Source organism: Pongo abelii, chromosome 3 (assembly GCF_028885655.2).
Source record: "Pongo abelii isolate AG06213 chromosome 3, NHGRI_mPonAbe1-v2.0_pri, whole genome shotgun sequence".
NCBI classification, from domain to species: domain Eukaryota; kingdom Metazoa; phylum Chordata; class Mammalia; order Primates; family Hominidae; genus Pongo; species Pongo abelii.
Genome location: NC_071988.2, coordinates 87,837,234 through 87,849,195, shown reverse-complemented (window position 1 = coordinate 87,849,195; position 11,962 = coordinate 87,837,234). Strand labels below are relative to the sequence as shown.

The 11,962-nt window shown below is 49.0% G+C and overlaps 1 protein-coding gene across 1 annotated transcript in view; it reads left to right on the top strand.

Moving 5' to 3' along the window:
* Positions 1–10,577: 10,577 nt before the first annotated feature.
* Positions 10,578–11,962, top strand: part of LOC129059166 (uncharacterized) — a 256,202-nt gene continuing 254,817 nt past the window's right edge. Inside the window, exons 1-2 of the mRNA XM_054554767.1 lie at positions 10,578–10,780; positions 10,930–11,315. Coding sequence (XP_054410742.1) covers positions 10,578–10,780; positions 10,930–11,315 — 589 coding nt within the window. The remainder of the gene's footprint in view (positions 10,781–10,929; positions 11,316–11,962) is intronic.

Here is an 11,962-nt window from a genome sequence, read left to right as displayed (position 1 = left end):
ACATTTGGCCAGGCATGGCGGCTCACACCTGTAATCCCAGCACTTTGGGAGGCTGAGGTGAGTGGATCAGGAGGTCAGCAGTTCAAGACCAGCCTAGCCAAGATCATGAAACCCTGTCTCTACTAAAAATACAAAAATCAGCCAGGCACGGTGGTGGCGCCTGTAATCCCAGCTGCTCGGGAGGCTGAGGCAGAGAACTGCTTGAACCCGGGAGGTGGAGCTTGCAGTGAGCCGAGATCGTGCCACTGCACTCCAGCCTGGGCAACAGAGTGAGGCTCCGTCTCAAAATAAATAAATAAATAAATCAATGAAATCCCTAAGATCCAGGGCTTTGCAATAAATATGTAAATAAATTTCCAATCTCCATACTGAAAGTTTAAAAGAAATGCTAACTAATAATTAAAGAAATACAACTTTTCCTCAGCTTTGCAGCAATCTAGAAACAAAGTGTGTAGACACTACAAACCACCTTACAAGGAGAAACGTGTAAGGATGGCATGACTCGCCGGCAGCCCTCGGCTTGTCCACGGTACCCCCATGATGAACAGTAACTCCACTGTGCAAATGCCCATGAACATAAGATTACAGGACTTTTCCAGTTTAGACATACCATATTTTCTTTCAGACAATTCTTGAATTTGTTTACGTAGATCAGCAATACGATTATTCCATTTCTCTGAAAATCAAGCAAAAGTTGATTCTCAATAATGCGTCCCTATGTCAGAGCGGCACTAACATATAATGACTTATTTCATATATTTTACATTCTAACAGTCCATGTCATTTTACTGCTTTCAAAAAAAAATTTTCTCTTTTGTGGTGGTTCTTAGAATTGATTTAATGGGAGACTATTAGAGAAGCTGAAAAGCAGGAGGGCAGAAAAGTTCAATCAAATTAAACACAACAACAGGGAGGTCACAATGAGGAGGTCTCCAGGGGTCTTTTAGCAAACTTCCTAAAACATGTGTCAGCTGTGTGAAATAAGACTTTACAGCAGCCAGGTGCAGTGGTGCAGGCCTGGAATACCAACACTTTGGCAGCAGAGGCAGGCGGATCGCTTTGAGCTCAGGGCAACACAGCCAAAACACCCCCTCCCTAGCCCGAACCCCACCCCGTCCCTACCAAAAATACAAAACAGCAGGGCATGGTGGCGGGCACCTGTAGTCCCAGCTACTCAGGAGGCTGAGGCAGGAGAATCACTTGAACCCAGGAGGCAGACATTGCAGTGAGCCAAGACCACGCCACTGCCAGCCTGGATGACAGAGCAAGACTCCACCTCAAAAAAACAAAAACAAAAACACAAGGTTAAGTGGGACACCAGACCTTACAGATACAAGTTTAAGAGGGACCCCTAAGCAAAAAATGCCAACCCTTTTTCTCCCAATCACTGAAACACCAGGAAGGTGTAATAGTTTTGCAGCCTAGCTGTAGCAGGCTGATGCCCCCAAGATGCCCATATCCTAATCCCGGGAACTGGTGAACATGACCTTATATGGCAAAATGGGCTTTGCAGATATAATCAAGTTAAGGGTCTTTGGCTTTTGGGGTTGATGTACTCACCCGGATCCTTATAAGAGCAGAGCAGGTGATGGAGAGGGTGGGAGGTGTAGTGACAGAGCAGGAATCTCCAGTCCTTTGAGACGGGCAGCACAAGCTGAGGAGAGCAGGCCACCTCCACGGCCAGGAAACAGATTCTCCCGCAGAGCCTCGGAAGCCACCGAGCCTGCTCCCACCTTGACTCAGCAGGACTTACTGTAGAATTCTGGCCTTCAGACCTGTAAGGGAATACATTTTGGTTGTTTTAAGTCACTAAGTTTGTGGTAATTTGTTGCAGCAGCCACAGGAAACTGGTATTGTAGTGAAGCCTCAAAACCCCCCTGAAGGGGCTGGGCTCAGTGGCTCATGCCTGTCATCCCAGCACTTTGGGAGGCTGAGGTGGGTGGATCACTTGAGGTCAGGAGTTCGAGACCAGCCTGGCCAACATGGCGAAATGCCATCTATACAAAAAATACAAAAATTAGCCAGGCATGGTGGCACATGCCTGTAATCTCAGCTACTCAGGAGGCTGAGACAGGAGAACTGTTTGAACCCAGAGGGGCGGAGGTTGCAGTGAACTGAGATTCCACCACTGCACTCCAGCCTGGGTGACAGAGCAACACTCCATCTCGAAAACAAAACAAAACAAAAAAACCCCACCTGAAGGTTTCCAGTTCTGCCAGCAGTCTCCCACCCAACCCCCAGAAGCAGACATTCCATTGCTGTGGGCCACGGACAGGCAGAAGGAAGCGCCTCCTCATGGCAGAGGCCTACCCAGGAGAAACCCAAGGGAAGGCACTGCCGGGCTGGCCCCTCTCTGCCAAGGCCATATTCTTTTCTTTTTTTGAGGCCCAGTTTCACTCTGTCTCCCAGACTGGAGTGCACGGGCACAATCTTGGCTCACTTCGACCTCTGCCTCCTCAGTTCAAGTGATTCTCCTGCCTCAGCCTCCTGAGTAGCTGGGATTACAGGAGTGTAGCATGCCTAGCTAATTTTTGTATTTCTAGTAGAGATGGGGTTTTGCCATGTTGCCTAGGCTTGACTCGAACTCCTTGCCTCAAGTAGTCCACCTGTCTCAGCTCCGCAAAGTGCTGGGATTACAGGAGTGAGCCACCGCACCCAGCATTTGCGAAGACCTTTGATGGCAGGCTTTTTCCAGGTGATCAGTCCTTGTCTGGTCTGGCTCTGCCCCGCTCTCCTACTTACCTAGTTGGAATCCCTAGCTACTTTTCAGTAGAGGAGAGTGTGTACCTCAATCCCAGCTTGGTTCAGATCTGCAATTAACTCATGGAACCTGGCTGCTCCCCAGGTCCTGAAGAAAAAAAGGGTCTCTGTGTGGGTATGATAAAGGATGGGCCTGTCCCCAGGACCCTGTAAGAGGGAAGCCCAATGTCCCACCAGGTTGGCAGGGCTGGGGAAGGGAAAGTGTTATGGTAGCCCCAAGGAAAAAAAGAGGCAGCAGAGGGAGCAGGACAGCGCTCACATGGAACTCATGCCACTGCCTGAGTGAGGGGAGGGAGGAGTGCACGCCAGTGACATCGGGGGCAGAGAGGCGCAGTTCCAGGGCAGCTTTCCCCCTCACTTCCTGCCATGTTACTCTGATCACCTCCAGGTGAGCCTGCCTACTTTGTGCCCAGGGGCCTGTAGAAAACCACAGCTCCCCATGGTTATGGCACCAGGAGTGGGGCACAGCAGGCAGGAGTCCTGGACAGAGGAGAGGCAGGGGCAGGAGGGAGTGGGCCTCAAACTCTAGGAGGGGGCCCTTCTCATGGGTCCTGCTTTCTGGCTTCTCCTTCCTTACCCCTGGGCTGATCACTCAGGGAAAAACTGAGACAAAGTTTCTCACCCTCAGGCCCAGGGGGTTTAATTACTGGGCCCTTAGGGAGGTGTGAGCCCCCTGAAAGGATGCAAGGTTTTGTTTCGTTTTGTTTTTTTGAGACAGACAGAGTTTCGCTCCTGTTGCCCAGGCTGGAGTGCAGTGGCGTGATCTCACCACACTATAACCTGTGCCTCCCGGGTTCAAGTGATTCTCCTGCCTCAGCTGCCGGAGTAGCTGGGATTACAGGTGGCTGCCACCACACCTGGCTAATTTTTTGTATTTTTAGTAGAGACAGGGTTTTGCCATGTTGGGCAGGCTGGTCTTGAACTCCTGACTTCAGGTGAACTGACTGGCTCCACCTCCCAAAGTTCTGGGATTACATGAGCCACTGTGCTTGGCCACGATGAAAGGTTTTGTGTGGAGAGCATGTACATGCCTTTCTGGGAAAACAGTCCACAGCTCTTATTCTCAGCAGGCTTCAGGGTCAAAAAAGGTTAGAACTCTTGCTACACAGCTGTGGAAGCAGCTAGGTGAGAGGCCTGCCAAGGGCACTCTGGGCACTACCTGGGCACTCTCGAGCCCATCATTCCCTAGGCAGGCTGCACTACTTGGTATTTGCAGAGCTGAGGGGGTGGGGCATGTGGGGACTGTGAAATCACCCTGAGATGACCCACAGTCCTCAGCTGGGAAGTGAGCGGTGCATCTCCTGCAGCATCTTCCATCCCTAGAGCCATGGGGCCAGGAGAACTGGCCGTTGCAGCAAGTGAAAAGCCTATTATTGACTCCCTCCCTAGCCATGTAGACAGTGAACCAAGACACTCATATCAGGTAAATGCCTTGGTCTCTGTCACCGAGGTCACCAGTAGGCATTCCCAGATACAGTGAAGGTCCTCACACCAAGATATGCACCTGGCCACCTGAGGAAAGAGAAAGGACTATCTGAGGGGATGGGGCTGAGCTGGGTGTGGAGTGGTCCTTGTGGGTCTTGGTGAGAGGGAGGGGGTGCAGCATGAGCCAGGCCTCGAGGCAGAAGGACAACCAGGAGACAGCCTGGAAAATGTGCTGGGCCCACAAGGGCTCAAGGCTGGACAGAGGGGAGGTGGGATAGGCTGCAAAGTCCTGAGGTCTGAAGATTGGCCCTGGCAGGAAGAAACCAGGTAAGGTGGGGAGTTACCTACACCCTCGGGGCCAGATGCAGGCCAGAGCCAGCCAATTACCAGGCCCTTAGGGAGGTGTGAGCCCCTTGAAATGATGCAAGGGTTTTTGTTTTTGTTTTGGAGACGGAGTTTCACTCTTGTCGCACAGGCTGGCACCTTTGCCCAGAGCAGGCACCAAGATTTCTGGCTCTGGGTGTGACCTCAGTCTGGTGAAAAGCCCCAGCCCCCACCAGGACCACCTACCCCCTAGACTACTTCAGGTGCTGAGCCCAAGCCAGGGGCAGGAAGCTAGACTGATGCCTAGGGTAATCCCAACAAAGTCCCTGGTTCCCTGCAGCTATGGGGCTGACGGGGAATTACAGCCCAAACCCCAGATGCTGGCTCTCAAACTAACACTGAGCCCTCAGTGCCCACAGGGAGATACAATCAGCACACTTTCCAGATGGGGAAATGGGCTCAGAGAAGTGCAACAGCCTTGCCCAATGCCCCAGACCAGGGCTCCAGGCCCAGAGTGTTCTTTTGTCACTATGTCCAGAGGGCAGCAGCTGCTGTGATGTACCCACCTAAGCCTGGCAGCTTTCTCCAACTTTGGAAGCCCAGGAGCATGGCCCCTGTCCACAGATGCAACCTGGCATGAGGCGTGCCCAGAGGGACAGAGGCAGATGATTTTCATCTCCTCCACTGGATTGTGAGGGCCTAGAAGGAGACAAGGGTCTGCTTGAGAAGGCAGTGAATAGTGAGCAACCTGAGGCAGTGCCCCTCTGGATGGATCCACAGTGCCTGGATGGAACCTGGCTCAGACAGAGCTCAGTTCTGCAGGTCCCTGAGGCATGGAGAGTTCACAGCTACCAAGTGTAGGAGTCTGTATTCAAAGCCAACAGCGTGACTCCAAAGTCCCTGCCCTAGCCCCTGGACCACCCTTGCAGGCCCATCAGATGCTCAGGCCAGCAGCACAGCCGGCCAAGACCAGGGAAACTTGGGGAGCCTCAGAGCACCCCCAGGTATTCCAACCTAATCCTGGTACCCCTGCCTCTCACCACCCTTCTTCCTGCTTTAACCTCAACCCCTACACAAAGCCTGGGCCACTTAATGTGGCATCAAACAAATGCCTCAATAAATCAGAGTCTAATCTTGAAAAAAAAAAAAAAAAGACTTAACAGATATACAATTGCACATTAGAATGCTAAAGACCATAAACATATAACAACTTAAAGTACATATAAATTCAATATATATCCAATCATTGTGACTATGACACAGTAGAATATTAAAATACTATTTTCAAAATGTATACAAGCTTAATGTTCTGTGTATTCAAACGATTTATTCAAAATACAAATCACCAACATAATTTGCCACTAATATTCAGTCCCTTCACAGGACACATGATTCACTGGGAGTTAATAAATTAGCAGCCGGCAGGCAGTGACACACAGCAAAAATGAAAACCAAGAGGTGAAATAGTTCTGAAATAAAGGTTTTAACGCTAACAGAAATCACTGAATTATTAAGTCATTAGCACTAATTTTGAGTCAACTAACTAATTAATATGAGATGATACAATGTCCTATACTTTGGTAAATACGGACTATGTTTAAACAATGTCTGTAAGGTGACTTTCAAAATGCTCCTGGCTTTACAAAGATGTGATTAAGATGTAGTAATACATGCTAAACCATTTCCCCCTGCAGAGCATGTGGTAACTTTCATCAGTCACATTGAGAGTCCAGAAGATAAAGGAAAAGGTCGTGGATTTCGCTGAGAACTTACCAGAGTTGAACTCCCTCATTTTCCATTCCCCAGCATTGGCGGGTTCTGGGACTGGTGGCTGCGGCGGCTCGTTGATCTCTGTCTCTTAGAAGGTGGGGAATAATCATCATCTTGAAAAATAAAAAATGGTCATTACTGAAGGAATCATCTTTGGTTACAGCCACCTCTGGGTCAATTCCCAACATTCAAAAGCTGAGCAGGGCTTTAAAGCTATCTTATTAATAATTATTTCTGTATTGCGAACTTCAGCATACTTTTTTCTAGTTACATTTGAAATGTTATTCTTTTGGGATGTGCTCAACTGAATACTGCTTTTTCCTCTGTCTTGCTTCATTACTTTTTAGTTTGCTTCATTTGAATCATCACTGTAAGTCTCCCCTTCTCCTCAAATAACTTTCAAATTGCTGCCAAGAACTATGTTCTATTTTAAGGCTTTTGAGAAAAAACTTTCAATGAAGATAGCCACCTGAAGTTATACAAATATAGAAGAAACAGGATAAAATAAAGCTTAGATTGGAAAAAATATTTAAGATTATACAAAATTCAAGCTAAACAAGGGAAGCTGAGTAATTGTATGTTCAAATACTTTTAACAAGTGCAAAACATGTAGGCTTAAAGACATAGAGCTGGCCAGGCACGGTGGTTCACGCCTGTAATTCCAACACTTTGGGAGGCCGAGGCAGGCAGATAACTTGAGGTCAGGAATTCGAGAGCAGCCTGGCCAACATAGTGAAACCCCCTCTCTACTAAAAATACAAAAATTAGGCCAGGAGCGATGGCTCATGCCTGTGATCCCAGCACTTTGAGAGGCTGAGGCGTGTAGATCACCTGAGGTCAGGAGTTTGAGACCAGCCTAACCAACATAGAGAAACCCCGTCTCTACTAAAAATACAACATTAGCTGGGTGTGGTGGCACATGCCTGTAATCCCAGCTACTCGGGAGGCTGAGGCAGGAGAATCCCTTGAACCCGAAAGGCAAAGATTGTGGTGAGCTGAGATTGTGCCATTGCACTCCAGCCTGGGCAACAACAGCGAAACTCCATCTCAAAAAAAAAAAAAAGAAAATATTAGCCAGGCGTGGTGGCGCATGCCTGTAATCCCAGCTACTTGGGAGGCTGAGGCAGGAGAATCGCTTGAACCCAGGAGGCTGAAGTTGCGGTGAGCCAAGACTGCACCATTGCACTCCAGCCTGGGTAACACAGCAAGACCCTGTCTCAAAAAAAAAAAAAAAAAGAAAGAGAGAGAAAGAAAGAAAGAGGGCTACATTATTTATGAAACAGATACTGTTAACTCAGTCACCAGAAAGCCTGTGTATAAATGAGCAGTGAGATATTCAAGCACAGCACACACACACTTCTCAGGACAGCTGTCGTGAGAGTTCCATGCTTGTTTCCTTCTGGATACATCAGCAACTCACTCTGCTATGATCCTGCAATACATCTCATGTTAGAATTAGAGACATCTGGGCCAGGCACAGTGGCTGACGCCTGTAATCCTAACACTTTGGGAAGCCGAGGCAGGCAGATCACCTAAGGTCAGGAGTTCGAGACCAGCCTGGCCAACATGGTGAAACGCTGTCTCTACCAAAAATACAAAAAATTAGCTGGGCATGGTGGCGGATGCCTGTAATCCCAGCTACTCGGGAGCCTGACGCAGGAGAATCTCTTGAACCCGGGAGGTGGAGGTTGCAGTGAGCCAAGATCGTGCCACTGCACTGCGGCATGGGTAACAGAGCAAGGCTGTCAAAAAAAAAAAAAAAAAAAAAAAAACAGAAAAAGAAAAAGAAAAAAGAATTAGAGACATCTGGATCAAATCAGCTGCCAGTCTCGCAAAGTGTTGGGTAACATCCTATTAAGATTGCTGCTTACACATCATCTATAAAGTACTGAAAATATCATTTTAAGAAATCTTTTTTTTATTTTGAGACAGAGTTTTGTTCTTGTTGCCCAGGCTGGAGTGCAATGGTGCGATCTCAGCTCACTGCAACCTCTGCCCCCTGGGTTCAAGCAATTCTTTCCTCAGCCTCCTGAGTAGCTGGGATTACAGGCATGCACCACCACGCCTGGCTAATTTTGTATTTTCAGTAGAGACAGGGTTTCTCCATATTGGTCAGGCTGGTCTCGAACTCCTGACCTCAGGTGATCCACTGACCTTGGCCTCCCAAAGTGCTGGGATTACAGATGTGAGCCACCATGCCTAGCCAAGAAACCCTTATTTGAAAACAAGCCAGGCGCGGTGGCTCATGCCTATAATCCCAGCACTTGGGGAGCCAAGGCGGGTGGATCACTTGACGTCTGTAGTTTGAGACCAGCCTGGGCAACGTGTTATAACCCCATCTCTACTAAAAATATATTTAAAAAATTAGCTGGGTGTGGTGGCAGGCACCTGTAATCCCAGCTTCTCAGGAGGCTGAGGCAGGAGAATCACTTGAACCTGGGAGGTGGAGGTTGCAGTGAGCAGAGATCATGCCACTGCACTCCAGCCTGGGTGACAATAGAAAGACTCCATCTCAAAAACAAAACAAAACAAAACAAAACAAAAAACCACTAAAAAAAAGACTCCATTTCAAAAACAAAACTAAAACCAAAAACACAACACAAATGAAGTATACAAATGAAAATAATTACTGTGTTAAACACAGTTTCATAGAAAATAAAAGACCAATCAAATACAATAAGCTGCCTTCTTAGATGGGTATGTTATTCTTTTACAGCTAAAGAAACGGGCTCAGAGAATGTTCTTTGATTGGACTGTGTTGCATCTCTGGACAGTGCAGCTGAGATCAGACTTTGTGTGTAACTCCACTAGCCTATCAGGGTGCCTCTCATAAAGGTAAGAAATGTAAATTTGGCCTAATATACAAAGTTGCCAGGGCAGCACTGGGTCAATTCTACATACAGTACTTCTATGTTCATCAAGGGAAACCTTAAAGGGAAGTGAAAATGCTTCTAGAAGGCGACTGGACACCAGCGCCTTTGCTTGTTGCCTTTGGGCTCTTCTTCTAAGGCCAACAGTGACCTGAAATTATTGACTAACTTTTCCAATCAAGTGGACAAAATGGTACCAAGGTTGCCAACATCAGACAAATTCACTTGAGGGCCTTATCTATGTACTTTGAAAGACAAAACTGCTTTTGTAAAGAATACTGTATTTCAGAAAAAAATCATATTAACAACTAATAACACTGTAAAATGCTGATGTGTTGAATGCTACTTTAGAAAAACATGTTCAAATCTAGGGAAAAAATTTGATTCAAAACTACATATCAATTATCTAGCTAGCTAGCTAGCTATCTAGAGACATGCTTTCATTCTATTGCTCAGGATGGGAAGCAGTGGGATTACCATAGCTCACTGCAGCCTTGAGCTCCTGGCCTCAAGTGATCCTCCTGCCTCAGCCTCCTAACTAGCTAGGGCCACAGGTGGACACAGTTACGCCTGGGTTTTTGTTTGTTTTGTAGAGACAGGGTTTCACTATATTGCCCAGGCTGGTGTCAAACTGGAGTCTCACTGTGTCGCCCAGGCTGGGGTGCAGTGGTGCGATCTCAGCCCAATGCAACCTCCGCCTCCCGGGTTCAAGTAATTCTCCTTTATCAGCCTCCCAAGTAGCTGGGACTACAGGCAGGCGCCACCACGCCTGGCTAATTTTTGTATTTTTTGTAGAGACTGGGTTTCACCATGGCCAGGCTGGTCTCCAACTCCTGACCTCAGGTGATCCACCCGCCTCGGCCTCCCAAAGTGTTGGGATTACAAGCGTCAGCCACTGAGCCTGGCGGAGCACTTTCTTCTGTTATTAAGTACCCTAACCCAGGTGGGGCGTGGTCCCTCACGCCTGTAATCCCGACAACTCTGATGGCCAAGGTGAGAAGATCGCTTCAACTCAGGAGTTTGAAACTGGCCCGGGCAACATAGCGAGCCCCCCCCCCTCCATCTCTAGAAAAATACAAAAATTAGGCCAGGTGCGCACCACGCCCGGCTAATTTTTGTATCTTTTGTAGAGACAGGGTTTCGTCATGTTGCCCAGGCTGGTCTCGAACTCCTGAGCCCAAGCCATCCATCCTCCCGCCTCGGCCTCCCAAAGTGCTGGGATTACAGCAGGGCCCAGCCAGCCTCATGTTTTACTTAGCAGTCCCTCCCTGTTGCACACTTGGATAGTTTCTTAATTTTTTTAGACAGGGTTTACCTCAATCTCGCAGGCTGGAATGCTATGGTTGGATCATAGCTCACTGGAGCCTTGAACCTTTGGGCTCAAGTAGCTGGGGGGCTGAGGTAGGACTACAGAGATGGGGTTGCACCATGTTGCTAGGCTGCTCTTCGCCTGAAGGGTCCTCCCGCCTCGGCGGCGCCAGACATAGTTTTCTATTTTTGACTAACATAAACACTGTGCTGGGTCTGAATTTTTCAGCTACCCTTCTTCAGCCGGCAACACACAGACCTGGCGGGGAGGTCGCTGTTACCAGCCCCCATTCTGACGAGAAGACTGCCCACCTCCAGGCACTGTAGCGCCCCAGTGAGGTAGCCGAACACCCGGCGCCTGTGACGTCGCCGAACGCCCACCTCTACGGTGTTGGCGAAGACGCGCCCTTGTGACGTCACGGAAGGCGCGCCCTTGTGACGTCACGGAAGGCGCGCCCTTGTGACGTCACAGAAGGCGCGCCCTTGTGACGTCTCAGGGGACCGCCACTCACGCGGAGCCAATCGGAACTCGCGGCGGAGCTGCTGGGTCTTCCAGGAGCGCGCATGAGCGGACGCTGGCTACGGGTGGCCGGTCGGGATGTAACCGGCGCCGGCAGTTCTGTGTCCTGAGGCTTCGGCCGGCCGCAGCCGCACATACGCTGCGAGGAGGAGCTTTACGACTTCCCGGTCTTCGGTGCCGGGCGCAGCAAGGGCCAGACTCTGCCCTAGCAGGCGCTGCGCGCCAACCGGCCGGCACTTGTCGCAGAAGGTGCAACCGATCGCACTGTCGCGCAGAAGCTCCTCAATGGCCAGCTCCAGCTGCAGCCCCAGCCGCCCACTCGCCTCTCCTGAGCCTGGGTACGTGCGTCCCACAACACCTCCCCCAGCCAGGGCCCGGAGACCCCCGGGAGCGTCCCCGGCTACCTGGCTGGCTTTTCAGTAGTGAGTATTAGGGAGGACTTTGATGGGATGATTTTGGAGACCATCCAAGGAAGCAGGCACTCACTATGCATTGGGTGCTCTTAGGAAGTAAGGACCATTCTATGACTGGTTATTTCAGTAAATCTTACCTAGGAAGAGGAGCCCCTAGAAAGAAAATAGAGCTTCAATTTGCAAAGAAGAGCAGTCATATTAGCCAGGAGAGGATTGTGTTTGGTATTTTGTGGGTTGCACAGTGACTTTGGTTTTGCCCACTCTCAGACACAAAATTATAAAGTGAGCTCTTGTGTCTCACCTTCCCATGGCTGCAGAGTGGGCTTTGCTGGTGGTGGTGTGGGGTGAGAGTGTGTGCATCTAACAGGCAGACAGCATATCCTAGTTGTTTCCTTGCCAGGCCAGCCTTAAATGACACTGAGTCTAACAGTAAGTGCAGACCAGTTCCAGATGCCACCACTGCTTTTGAAAATTATAAAATAATTGAGTGTCACCTTCAAAGTGTGAAGAAACAAAAACTGGAAATCCAGTATTCCAAACTAATGAAAGTATCTTTCAAAATTAAAGAAGGC